General features: G+C 39.4%; 1 protein-coding gene across 1 annotated transcript in view; it reads right to left on the bottom strand.

Moving 5' to 3' along the window:
• The window catches only part of TRPC3 (transient receptor potential cation channel subfamily C member 3), an 87,054-nt gene that overhangs the window by 50,771 nt on the left and 21,879 nt on the right, over positions 1-14,404 (bottom strand). Inside the window, exons 2-3 of the mRNA XM_049885397.1 lie at positions 8,284-9,055; positions 2,099-2,287 (exon numbers count right to left, since the gene is read on the bottom strand). Of these exons, the coding sequence (XP_049741354.1) occupies positions 2,099-2,287; positions 8,284-9,055 (961 nt within the window). The remainder of the gene's footprint in view (positions 1-2,098; positions 2,288-8,283; positions 9,056-14,404) is intronic.

Raw genomic sequence — 14,404 nt, 5'->3', positions numbered from 1 at the left:
AACTGAAATGCCTGCAAAATTCTAAATCTTCTTTCAGTTCCAAATACACTTTTGGTTGGTTGGTTGGTTGTCTCCTGCTGGTTGACTGATAGCAAATTCATTGTTAATGACACCTCGTACATTGTAACCTACACATCGATTTATTTAAAATGAACATGCAGGAAGACATTCACTCTACAGAGCAGTTTGGTTCACAGAAGCACATCTGCAGATGAACTGTCTGTGCTAATATGACACTTTCAAAGTAATGATAAAGAACCAGTGACAACGGAGATCAATTCTCTTCTCTCAGGGGTCAAAGAGATGTGTACTGCACGATCTGTAAATAAATGTCCAAAGAGTTTCTAAGAACAGTTTTATGTCAATCTTGTTCAAAATTCTCCCTTTCCTCCAATTTAGCAAAACTCCAACTAACAAGAATGCTCTGAGAAAGGAGCAGGGTAGCCAATTTAATAATTTTGCAACAGGTAGCTTCCTTAAAATGTTATTTTACTTGAGTCTTTACTGAGAATCTTCGTATTTCACTCTTTTAGTAAATAGATGGGAGATCTGTCATTAACAGCTGGCCAAAATCTTGTGAGGTTCTCTACACTGTGCTAGAATGAATGTGTGTGTGTGCGTGTGTGTGTAACACACACGCATATACACAGATACACATTTGCCTATCCTCACTTGCTGCTAGGATGCAGACACTGACTTAGGTTCCACTGGTCAGATGCATGTGTGCAAGCCTCTCATTTGGAAGGGGGCCATATAAGAATAGGCGGAGGTCAGGGCATCCTTTTTGCTCCTATAGGACCAGGCCATCTGCAGCAGAGGCAGAGTTGTTCTGTTTGGACCACAGAAACTTCCTTACCAGGACAGTTCTGCTCCTGGTTCTGGGAGAGGTTTCTGGAAGCTCAACTTAGATAAATCTGTTCTTCCACCTCTCCCAACAATTCTGTGAGCTTCCTAATGTCCCTTACCAAACTCCTTTCTGCTGAAATTGACCGTGTTCTACTGCTAAGGACTGAGACCAGCGCAATGAACATGAAATCTGTCTTTGATGACTGAGGACTGAACTTGCTAAAGAATTATCATTCTAAATATGAATTTTCATAATTCAGAAATGCTATTAGCTAATATTTATTGGACAATTACCACGGACTCACTTTGTGCTAATTACTTTACATCCATTATCTCACTTAATCCTCAAAACAACTGAATAAGTAGTTACTATTATTATCCTCGGAAACCCTGGTCGCATAGCGGTTAAATGCTATGTCTGCTAACCAAAGGGCTGGCAGTTCAAATCCACCAGGAGCTCCTTGGAAACTCTATGGGGCAGTTCTACTCGGTCCTATAGGGTCACTATGAGTCGGTGCAATTAAATGCTTGGCTACTGACCTAAAATGTTGGTGGTTCGAAGTCACCCAGAGTATCCATGGGAGAAAGACGTGGCAAACCGCTCCCATAAGGATTAAAAAAAAAAAAAAAAAGAAAACCCAAACCCGCTGCCATCAAATCAATTCCGGCTGATAGCTACCCTACAGAATAGATTAGAACTGCCTCACTGGGTTCCCAAGGTTGTAATCTTTACAGAAGCAGACTGCCACATCTTTCTCTCACAGATCAGCTGGTGGATTCGAACCACTGATCTTTTGGTTAGCAGCCAAGTGCTTTAACTGCATCAATAGGGTGCCTTCCCATAAAGATTTTTTTTTTAAAACCTGATGCCATTGAGTCGATTCAGACTCATAGCAACTCGATAGGACAGAGTAGAACTGCCCCATAGTGTTTCCAAGCAGCAGCTGGTGGATTCGAACTGCCAACTTTTTGGTTAGCATCCAAGCTCTTAACCACTGTGCCACCAGGGCTCCTTTTATATATAAGGGAAATGAAGCTTAAAGAAGATTTATGATTTATCCAAGGTACCACAACCAGTAAAAGGTAGAAAGGATATTTGACTCCCAACTTTACCGTGACACTTCTCTTAATATTTTCATGAAGAAAAAAAAACAATTTATCAATAACACCTATTCTTATTATTTAAGAAAAAAATCCTGGGATTTGGCATGTTTATTCCAATATGGTGCTGGATGGAAGCGTGCTCACTCACCTTTTTGACTTCATACTTAATGGCGAGTTTGACACGACTCAATGAAGACTTATGCCTGTGCACCTCCAGAGGCTCTGCTGATTCCAGATCTCCATTCAGAATGGCTTCCACCTCTTCAGAGTCTCGGCAAAGATCCAGCACGCCCACAACAAAGTCTTTGCATTGCATGGAGAGCTTTCGATAGTCATTCTAAGAACGAGATGTTTAGAGTATATTATAAAGAATGTGCTTTAACTCAATGGAAAGTGTTCAGGGTTTGAGTGAATTAGAAAAAGGCATCCCTTCCTCTGGGTGGGAAGCCTCAGTCCCTACCTGGTTGCAAGGCTTGGCAAGTCTGAAACGGATGGATTTGCCTCCACCCACCCCCTTGGCCAGGTACCCTTCTGCAACCTGCCCTACCATATGAAACAGCTCTGAAAATGGTACGTACCTAAGTCACAGGGTTGTATTAAGAGACGTTGGCTAAATGTTAATGCTGGATGACCAAAGGATTCAGACAAAAAATAGTTCTTTTACAGCCAAAACAAGGCTATTTCTGTAGTGAAAAGTGGTAATTTGACATAGAAGACTATCTGTGAAAATAGTTTACTACCACTTGCCTCATTGGAGTCATTGCTTTTCTTGGTGGGATCTTCAAACCAGCCGCAGCAACAAACTCTGGGAATGTGTTAGAAATGCTAATTCTCAGACCCCACACCAAGCCCTGAGAATGGGCCCCAGCAATTTGTGTTTTAGCAAGTCCTCCAGGTGATTCTTATACATGCTAACATTTGGAAATGGCTGGTTTACAGCACATGTAAAGCGTGGACAGGTACCAACATAGAGAGGATATTTTTTTCTTGTTGTCTGGAAGACATATTAACATGCTTAGAAGAACTGGAAGGAGAGAAATGTCTGATTATACGTAATTGGATTCTGAAGGGTTGCAGAATACCAATACCTGAGAGAAAATTTTCCAGGCCACTGGAACTAACACCTTTCTAAAAATAATCTGTGAATCTTTAATTTCATTTGCATATTTATATAGTGCCATAGACTGGTATAAAGAAGTCAATTGGCAGCATTCCCTGCTACCTTATCAATGGACCTCTATTTCTAGCTCATTGGTACCAGCCAATAACCATCTCCTGGAAAAGTGTCTCACTTTCAGAAACCTCCATCCCACTTCTATGACTTTCACTGAAATTCTAGCCCATTAGTTTACTAGATGATAATCTAATTTGGTACACTTGAGGAAAGAAGAATTCTTCATTTCACTATGTTCTGAGACACCGTATGTATCTAAATAACTAAATAATACCTAGCACAGCACAGTTTCCTGGCTTCCAAAATCATAGTAAAAAAAAAAAAAGACACAAAGAATTTCAAACTTTTCCCTAAATAATTAATTTGATGGGAAAAACCATGGCACCAACAAAAATAAGAAGAAAAGAGACTGCTTAAAGGCTACACAGACTAGAATAGTTTCCATTTCAGATATGAGAAATTCAGACAAAGAACAGCTACAGTTAATTCTTTTCATCTCATAAGGGAACAGATAAAATGAATAAAAACTTCAATTTCTGGTTTCCATTCAGATTGGTACCATGCAACTGATAAAATTAATAAAATGTCCAGCCTCTGGTTTCTATGCAGAGTGTCAGTTAAACATTCATTTGCCTTCCATTCCTGAAAGACTAATGGAATATTTTATTATAGCATCCAGAAGAAGTATTAAATCCATGTCTGTTTCCATATAAAGCTCCCCATTTAATACAAATGTTTTAGTTGAAATTTCCTCATGTAACTCTTCAGTTCAAACTGTTCTGGGAGATTTGGTACAACATAGAATGGTCATTTCTCCACTGTTCAGAAACAAAAGGGGCTACTTTCCATGCTTTGAAAAGAAATCTTAGTAACTGCTTCTTCAGTATTACCCAAATAATGACTCATTTTTTAAAAAATTATAATCTGTAAATTGTCTAGCCTTAAAGAAGGCTGTGTTTTTTTTTTTTCACATCCACTGAAACATGAGTCAAGACACAAGGAATTGGTAATCATACAAATTGCAAAGGTAACACTTTGTTTTCCTAACAACTTGAACAATTCCTGTCAGAAGAAGTCTTTTGCCCAAGTGCAGAAAGTAATCAGAGCTGGAGAAAATGGCGATTTCTTCTATTGTAATCACAGGATAAAAAAAAAAAATTTCTTTTTATACCATTCTTAAAACATACGCAGAGCTACCAGAGAAGCTAGAAAGCAGCAGCTAAAGCAGCCTTCCCTCAGTTACAAGATCTAAAGTCTGCATTGCCCTACGAGGGGACTGTCGGTTCCAACAGGAATACTTCACAGCTCACATGGTTTGTCTGGTCTCACATTTTCTAATAATTTTCTCTTAATTTAGTCTTGCTTAATGATCTTCATTGTACCACTTGTCCATTGCCATGGCCTTCCACAAGGTTAGCAGTTGGACCTGCTGGCCACTGTGAGAAGCAGGAACTCAAAACCTTGAAGACCTGCTCAAGCCAAAGGAAGAATGAAGTTGTCTTAGTACAACTAGCCTACAGGTATCAGCACACTTATTCTAATGTGTATGGTTTAATCACCATTCTCATCTCTTTTTATCCTTAAAGAAAAATTGAACTCTGATCATGCTTGGTTCTACAAGACTCTTGCCCTAGTAGTAAAAGAGGCAGTTTTGTATTTAAAAAAAAAAAAAACAAAACATTGGCGTTGAGTTGATTCCAACTCATACCAACCCCATAGGTCAGAGTAGAACTGCCCCATAGAGTTTCCAAGGAGCACCTGGTGGATTTGAACTGCTGACCTTTTGGTTAGCAGCTGTAGCACTTAACCACTGCGCCACCAGGGTGTCCCAGTTTTGTATAGTAGCTGTTAAAAGCACTGAATCTGAAGCCAAATACCGCTTCTACCACTTCCTAGCTGCGTGATTTTGTGGAAGCTACTAATTACTATTAAAGTTAATAACAACAATATTGTTATTGTAAGGATTAAATGAGTCAATATATATAAAATGCTTAGAGTGTGCTTGGTACACACTGTTGTTGGTTGTTGTCAAGTTGATTCCAACTCATGGAGACCCCATGTGTGCAGGGTAGAACTGTGGCTCTAAATACTATATATTTGCTTCAATATTATCAGGTACAGCACATTACATAGAATATCTAGGACTGGGACCCAAGAGATCTAAAAAAATTAGGCTTAGCAGATGGGACTTTGTTTTTTTTTTATTATTTTATTTCTGAAGTGAGTGGTCAGTATAACCAGATGATTCCTAGAGTAGTTCCTTACTATAATATAATATTTCTTACTAAAAAAAAATAATAATTACTAAGCTTGCTTTTGGGTTATATTCATCTTCCTTGCCTCTTTTTATGGCTCTTCTGTGATACATAGTGAAACTGTTTTTCTTTTTTAAAGATAAGAAAACTGAGATACAATGAAGGCAGATGACTTGCTCAAAGACAGAGAGTGCATCACTGACTCAGTCAGAACTAGGAATTTCAATCTGTATCCTCACAGTTTAATAAATGATTGTCTTTCTTGTCACTGACGTTTGGAGGATTAGACCTAGAGTCCACCCTGTCCAATATTCTGTTCCTTAGAATAGCTTCAGACAGGGTTTGCACATCCAAAATATTTCTTTAATAACCTCTCACTGAGCTGTCCTCCATTAATTTATCTAAACCTATATTCTGGAATATTCAACCTTCTATGGATAATGACCTTCATATGTTCTCAGCACCATGACTATCGTATTCCTCAAGGAACTTTGAAAATGGCACAGTGGCTGAGAACCTCCTCTGAAGCACGTGAGTGATGGCAATTTGAGGAGTGAGAACTAGATATTAAAGGACATTGATTAGATAAAATAGGTATAGGTGTCTGAAAAGGAAAGAAACCACCTCTTTTTCACTAGGGAACACATTATCTATTTTTCATTTCAAGGCTAGCACTCTGAGCTCAAAGTCCCTGTGTAAAGAATATAGCTAATATCATGGAACAGGGCAAATTAGGTTATCTGCTTTCCTCAGATATGAGCTTCACTTCCACTGCCCTTTCAGAGCTTGGAGTCTCTAGGTCAGTGCTGTGAAAGCACTACTTTTTCTGTGTCTAAAGCTCTGACAGATGGACATTAGCTTGGGATGAGAGGGCAAAGAGGTGAAAGGAAGGCAGATAAAAAAGGAATAATAAGGACAGTTAAGAGTAGACAGAAAAAAAAAAAGGGGACATTTAGTTGGGGAGAGAGACTTGCAGTCCTTAGAGAAGATAACTTCTAAAGAACTGTCCTAATTTTGGCTCAGAGGGGGCTGTGCTGTACAAGCCTTTCCATATAATTCAGAAAACAGACTGAAATTTAGACTAGCTTTGGGTATCCTTAAGATACTCGACAGCTTTATGAGTGTCCCCTTGAACCTAGTTGTCTTTTTTCCTCTTTTTGCCTCTTGTGATATTTTCCCACCTCTGAAAGGTTATCAGAGATGACTCTAAGTCAGGTTAAAGGAAATCTGAAGCCTTATGAATAATCAGCTTCAGGGAAAAACCATGAATAACAAAAATTTCTCTTACCATCGCTTCACTGAGATGATTTCTCTAGGTGGAATTGCAAACATTGCCATCTTCAGCAAATTATTAAAACATAATCTTACAAAATAGCCCATTTTATAGAATATCTTTTGCAAGCTTGCAATATATACCAAGAAAAATGCATAAAACAAGATTATGTTGGCATTTGAAACACAGCAAATAAATAAAATTAGAATTATGATATTTATTACTGTCTCAATATTTAAAAATAAATTCAAAGCACTATTTAGAACTATTTTATCTGAACATTTTTCTACCCTCTCTAAACAGAATTGGTGCATTTTCAATGTGCTTCCTGAGTTTTAATCTTCTCCCCCCCCCAAAATTTTTTGAGTCCAAGGAAATAAATCTTTTAAAATACCATCTAATGAATCCCTTCAAAGGGGCTAGAAATCAGGTGATATTTATTTTCTTCTTTGTACTTTTCCACAGTTTTCAAAGTTTCTACAATAAATGTGTTCCTTTTATATTAGAAAAACATTTTTAAAGGGAGATGGTAATTGGGAAGCACCCAAGGAATTTGACGTATAGGGAAGTAAAACAAACAAACAAACCACAGATAAAAACCAACAATACTTTCCCATCATTTTCTGGCAACCTCAGGCAGAAAAGTAGATTTTCCTTAACTTGAATTATATCGCAAATTGCACTTGTCTAAATCTCACCTAAATATGAAAATGGGGAATATTAAGATGTGGAAGAAAGAATAATCACTCTTTCTGTTATCTGTCACTACAACACTAAACTAAAAAGATTAACTCAGCATCCAGACACTAATTTAAGGAAGGGGTATCTACGATAATCTTCTGATATGAATCAGACTTTCATCAGAACTATCAAATTCTCTTTTACCCCAAATTTAACAGATGGAGCCATTCAAGATACATTGGAGGATGTAGCAATTGAGTAAAAAATAAAAAATTCTATCATTAATGTATAGTTTTATAAAAATACTATTTCTTCAACTGGTGATGATATCTGGAAAAAAAGTGCACTCACTGAAAAATGAAATCCACTGAAGTGAGCCACTTTAATGGATTTAAACTATCATTGTATTTCTGGGTTGATCTGACATCTATGACACACCACTCTGAACACACATTTGTGGATTTCTGGGAGAGGCATACTAATGGATAACTGATAGGACGTTATATTGGTCTTTTGACCTTCAATTCTATAGGGATATACACACGCTTGTGGAAAAAGCAGTGCGCTCAAAATTAACACTATTTCTGTGGTGGGTACCGACATACAACTAACGACAAAAAAAAGGGGAGATAATTTGGAAGGTAGAAAGTCACACCAAACTCCTTTTGTTAAAAGTCGGTGTTCTAGTTAACCCTTATCCAGAACACAAAGTAGCAGTCCTTATCCAGAATATATACATTCCCAAACCAAGGATCTCACTGCACCATGGTTGGGGGGGGGGGGGGTGGGGATTCCTCAGATCAACTCTGCATGATGTACCCAACCTCTCATAATTCTAAATCCACTAGGGAAAACTGGTTCTGGGGCAAACTACAGAAGAATTCAGGCGTCCTGCAGCAGCCAGGCAGTGAATGAGCACGAGGGCAGCCGGGATGGCGCACAGAGCTTACCTTGAACTCCTTCTCTATATTGGCCAGCTTGGCCAACTCATTGCTGAGCTCCAGAGCCGTAAGCACGGGGTCCTCGCTGGACAGGGACAGGTAAGCCGGGCTGGCTAGCCCCTTGTAGGCGTTGATCCTAGAGCGGGAGTGGCTGAAGGAGTCGTGCCTCTGCTTCTCCGTGCACTCCCCGCACTTGCAGAAGTAATCGTGCGGCCGCTCGATCCGGGCGCCCTTCATCAGCAGCATGTGCACCACCTCGTACTTCTGGCAGTGCGCCGCCAGGATGATGGGGGTGATGTCGGGCGAGAAGCGCGTGCCGTCCTCGTCGTAAGCATAGAAGTCGTCGTCCTGCAGCTCCTGCTCGCAGGGGCTCAGGGTCAGGCGCTTGCTGGCCGCGAAGCCAGGGTGGTTGAGGATGGCCTCCACGATGCGCACGTAGCCCTTGCTGATGGCAAGCAGCAGGGCGTCGCCGATGCGCGCCAGGTTCTCCTTCTTGAGCAGCAGCTCCGTCACCTCCAGGTGCTCGTTGCCCACGGCCAGCTGCAGCGCGTTCTGACCCATGTAGTCCACGCAGTTGACGTTCAGCGTCTTGGACTCCTCCAGCATCTTGCGCACCACAGGGATGTTGCCATACTCGGCGGCGTCGAGGAAGCGCTCCTCCTCGGCGGTGAGGCTGGTGCCCCGATCATTGAACATGAAGGCTGGGCCCCGGACGGCCTGGCGCCGGCCCTTCTCTCGCATCACCGTCATGCGCCTCAGAGATGGGCTTCCCTCCACCGGCCTAATCAGCAGCAACGAAAAAGCAACTGTAGGATATCAGTGCAAATCGCTTCCTTGGCACGGCCCCTCCCAAATATCAGCGCCCTTTCCAGGGTACACAGCATGCACCGCGGGCCTGTGGCCCGAGGGCGCCCAGGTTTAGTTGCTCAAGAGGCGCCTGAAACTTAACACCAGTACCTAACAGCCTACTTGAACCCAGAGAAGTCAGGCAGCCCGTCAGAGCAAGAGATCTTGTTCAGTAGAAAACGACATCCAGATTAATAATCATAAAAACAATTTCCACACACCCACGCCTCCCTGTGGCCCTGGTAAAGATGGGACTCATTGTATTTTGTGGCTATAACCTTATTCCTGCTGTTAAAAGTCTTGAAAATAGAGGCTAATGGGTACTTGACAGAAAGGCTAGGTTTTAAGGCTAAAGAAAGTTAATTTTTTCAAGAATTAGGTCAGAACAGTCCTTTCAAGTCTTTGCATATTTTAAACTAAAAAAAAAATGCACTATTTAGGCCAAGCATCATTTTGCAGGATCTTAAAAAGCCCCTTGCCCTAGAGTCCATTCCAACTCATAGTGACCCTACAGGAATGGTAGAACTGCCCCATAAGGTTTCCAAAGCTGTAAATCTTTAGGGAAGCAGACTGCCACATCTTTCTCCCGAGGAGTGGCTAGTGGGTTAGAACCCCTGACCTTTCCTTTAGTAGGATCTCAGGTATTTTTTTCTCCTTAGGGCATCTCCTCCCCCAAAATAATAAAAACATAGGATTCACATTAAGTAATTACCAAATTAGGACATCAACCTAGGTTTATTTTATTGAAAAATAACTGTCTTTGTAATAAGAATTGTTTTTCAATATTGTAGTTTTCTCTTTGAACTAAGAGAATATGGTTTGATTTATGGTTTTAAAATCATTGGCATTACTCTGTGAATAAAGCAACGTAGGCATTAATTGTATATCCAGAACAAAGCGACCTGAAATCCTGTTATCAATCATGTTAGTTGAGATTTAGCTGCATTATAAAAGTTAGCTAAGTATCACATCAGAGTCCCGGGGTGGTACAAACAGTTAATGTGCTTGGCTACTAACTAAAAGGATGGGGGTTTGAATCCACCCAGGGAAGCCTTGGAAGAAAGGCCTGGTGATCTACTGAAAAATCAGCCATGGAAAACCCTGTGGAGCAGTTCTACTCTTAACACCATGGGGTTGCCATAAGTTAGATCAACTAGGCAGCAACTGGTTTTAAATATCATTTCATTAATCCATTTGTGAGACAATTCCAGTTCACATCTTAATTTCTGTGATGCCGGGTAAATAATTTCATTTCTTAGTGCTTTCTTCCTCCAGATATAAAATGAAAACTTATGAACATCTCCATATTTTTCTTATGACCCAAAAAACAAAAAAGCTGTTTTAGAAGTTCTGAGTATCTGAAAAACAATGCTACATAAATAATGTAATTGTAAAATTGTGATTATCTGTAATATTTCAATGGCTATTATCATAAGTACAAATACGTGTCTTTCCTTTTGCCCAGTTCCAACATTCTTGATGATGAAAACCTTCGAGACTTTTTTTAAAGTCAATTATTTTTTTACATGAGTTGCATCAAAAGGTCCAACATAAAGCTCTATTCACATTACTGCCTTGCCAAGCAAATAACTGACCAGTTAAAAGTGAATGGATAGAAAAGAAAATGCTTTCCTCCTAGTATAATATGTATTCCAGAAATACCTCCTTCCATTGAGAAAATAGTACTCACAGAGTCAGAGGTTGAAAATTAATGAAAGAGGACATTAGCCTCCCTGGCGGCCTGGAGTTGGACAACTAAATTAGGGAGAGTCTCTAACAAGAGGAATCCAGGGTGCGACCAGCCTCCCACGCAGTTCTCATCTCCATGGGCCCAAAACCAGTAGAAGAACTGGCAGAAGCTTTTGTAGATAGAGACCAAAGAAACCTGGGTCTACAAAATTGTAAGATATAAATATGTAAGGTAACACTGTAGTCAACCTTTTTATTTCAGAAGTGAGGAAACCAAAGAGGTGCCCAGAGAGGCTTGTTAACTTGTCCACGAGTGGAGAGTCCTAACTAGCATCCCATTAGGTGACATGACTAGTGTCATGTAATCAACCTTTTAAAAATGAAACCCTCACACACACACACATACACGCCCATGTTTGCGTATTTTCAGCAGTGTCTAGAAAGCAAGACAGGAAGCTTTTACTTGTAGTTATACCTGGAGATCGAGAGGATGGGACAAAAGAACCATAGAGGGAGGGGGACTTTACTTTCATTTATATCATCTTGCACATTTTGAATAGTTTTTAATCATGGATTGAATATTTTTATTGAAAATAAAATCCATGTTTTAAATTTTTATTTATTTTAATCCCTTAAAAAACAAAAAAAAATTTTAATCCCTTAGTTGACAAAAATTTAAAAAATAGGTGATTATTGGCCACCATTACATTATAATCTTTCCTGATGCTAAGCAAATCCCATATGTTTGTCTGTTATTACTAGGGTATGGGTGTGTGGTGTGTTTGGTAGCATGTCTGCACACTATTCAGTGTGGAGTTTCGGGAGGGCAAAGGGAGACCACAAGTTTGGGTGTGTACGATGTGTGAGTGGAGTGTGTGTGTGTGTTGGTATGATGATGGTTCTTAAGTGAACAAGAAGTTTATCTCAAGACCATTCTCTATGCAAAAAATTTCAAAGAAACCTTTTAATAGTGCCATTATAATAAATGTGTATGTTTTATTAGTATTAATGGTATTGACTTTGTTGGGTTATTTAAATATTTTTACTATTAAGCTACAAACCAGCATTCTTCAAATGGCTACAAGTTTCATGTGGTATAAAAGGTGAATTTTGTGCTTACCATTGATAACATGTGGACATTATAAACGACTACAGAATATGTCAATAAGAGAGAATACACACACACACACACACACACATAGAGATACACATGTCTGCAGAATTCCAGTCTATACTGAGATGGGTTATCTCTGGGGAAATAAACTCAATATTAAAGTGACACATCGAATGCAAAGGGCTTTTTAATCTAATGATTGCTACCTACAAAGAAAACGACTTAGCAAGACTTCACCTTTTTCCCTAAAAGAGACTGATTTCAGAATACTAAGAAATGATTCTGTCATGCATTTTTTCTTTGTATTTCTCAGTATTTTTAAGTTATTTCTTAAATTTCTTGTATTTCTTCTTCTTTTGGAACCTATTCCCCATATTGTATATTTAAGCTGAAACATGTGATTTTGTCCTACACAACACAAGTTACATTAGTCATTTTGATTTCATCTTTAAAAGATTCTAACACTGAGTTAAGTGTGAAGTTAGATTTCTCAGTTAGAACAAACTATACTGCCATTTCCAAATAAAAGAACTGACTTATTGCTACTTATGTTCATGGTGAATTCACAACAGGCAGTACTTTTTTTTTTTTTACTTTCTTTACATTATTAATGTCTTAGTTATCTAGTGCTGCTATAACAGAAATACGACAAGTGGATGGCTTTCACAAACAAATTTATTTTCTCACAGTTTAGGAGGCTGGAAGTCTGAATTCAGAGCACTGGCTCTAGGGGAAGGCTTTCTCTCTGTCGGCTCTGGAGGAAGGTCCTTGTCTCTTCAGCTCCTGCTTCCTGGTTCCATGGAGATCTCCATGTGTCTTGGCATCTATTTTACCCCATCTCTCATTCTTTCCCTTGTTTGTTTAATCTCTTTTTATATCTTAAAAGGATTGACTAAAGATACACTGTACACTAATTCTGCTTTAACATAACAAAGACCTCTCATTCTCAAATGGGATTATAACCTGTGGCATCAAACAAACAAACAAAAAAAACTGAACCTATTGTGAGTTGATTTCGACTTATAGCAACCCTATAGGACAGAGTAGAACTGTCCCATAGGGTTTTCAAAGAGGGGCTGGTGGATTCGAAATGCTGGCCTTTTGGTTAGCAGCTGAACTCTTAACCGCTACACCACCACGGTTTCCGTCCAGAGGCATAGAGGTTTGGATCTACAACACATATTTTGGGGGGACATAATTCAATCCACAACAATTCAGACGAGCTTCATTTATCTGGACAGATAGAATGGTATGAGTCCACTTTCAATTCATCCACAACATATAAATATGACCCCAATCTCAGCTGGTTTTGACTTAGCATCTCTCCTAGTTGGCTTGAGGATTAAGAGAGAAGAGAGGAAGAATGATGTTGAGAGGGAGGGAATGCTTAACTTTAGTAATGCTAACACTAAAATAATTTTGCCAGACATTTTCCTGTCTTCATATCTCCATCCAATAGGTCAACTCATTCAGTGTTGCAAGGAGACATTCTGCAAGGATTTCTCTCTGGTAAGTGCATTAGAATACCACAGACCTAAAATCAGGTGCTCTACAAGGGCCATATTTAAGTTCCTTCATGGCTGACATTCCAACTTGAACTTGCACATGAGCAACTGATGGTCTGTTCTGCAGTCAGCCCTTGGCCTTGTTCTGACTGATGATATTGAGCCCTTCCACTGTCTATTTCCACAGCTGTAGTAGATTTGATTCCTGTGTATTCCACCTGGTGAGGTCCACGTGTATAGTCACTATTTATGTTGTTGAAAAAAGGTATTTGCAATGAATAATTTGTTGGTCTTGCAGAATTCTATCATGCGATCTCTGGCATCGTTTCTATCACCAAGACCACATTTTTCAACTACTGATCCTTCTTCTTTGTTTCCAACTTTTGCATTCCCATTACCAATAATTATCAATGCATCTTGATTGCATGTTTGATCAATTTCAGACTGCAAAAGTTGGTAACAGTCTTCAACTGCTTCATTTTTGGCCTTAGTGATAAATTTGAATAATAGTCCTATTAACTGGTTTTTCTCGTAGGCGTATGGATATTATCCTATCACTGACAGTGTTAAACTTCAGGATAGATCTTGAAATGTCATTTTTGACAACGAATGGGACACCATTATTCTTCAATTTGTCATTTCCGGCATGGTAGACCATATGATTGTCTGATTCAAAATGGTCAACACCAGTCCATTTCAGATCACTAATCCCTAAGGTATCAATCTTTATGCTTTCCATTTCATTTTTGACGACTTCCAATTTTCCTAGATTCCTACTTTGTATATTCCATGTTCTGGTTATTAAGGGACGTTTGCAGCTGTTTCTCATTTTGAGTCATGCCACATCGGCCAGTGAAGATCCTGAAAGCTTTACTCTATCCTCATTAAGGTTGACTCTACTTTAAGAAGGCAGCTCTTCCTCGCTCACATTTTGAGTGTCTTACAACGTGAAGGTTCATCTTCCAGCATTATATCA

Source organism: Elephas maximus, chromosome 5 (genome assembly GCF_024166365.1).
Source record: "Elephas maximus indicus isolate mEleMax1 chromosome 5, mEleMax1 primary haplotype, whole genome shotgun sequence".
Classification (NCBI taxonomy): domain Eukaryota; kingdom Metazoa; phylum Chordata; class Mammalia; order Proboscidea; family Elephantidae; genus Elephas; species Elephas maximus.
This window is presented reverse-complemented; position numbering and strand designations above follow the sequence as displayed.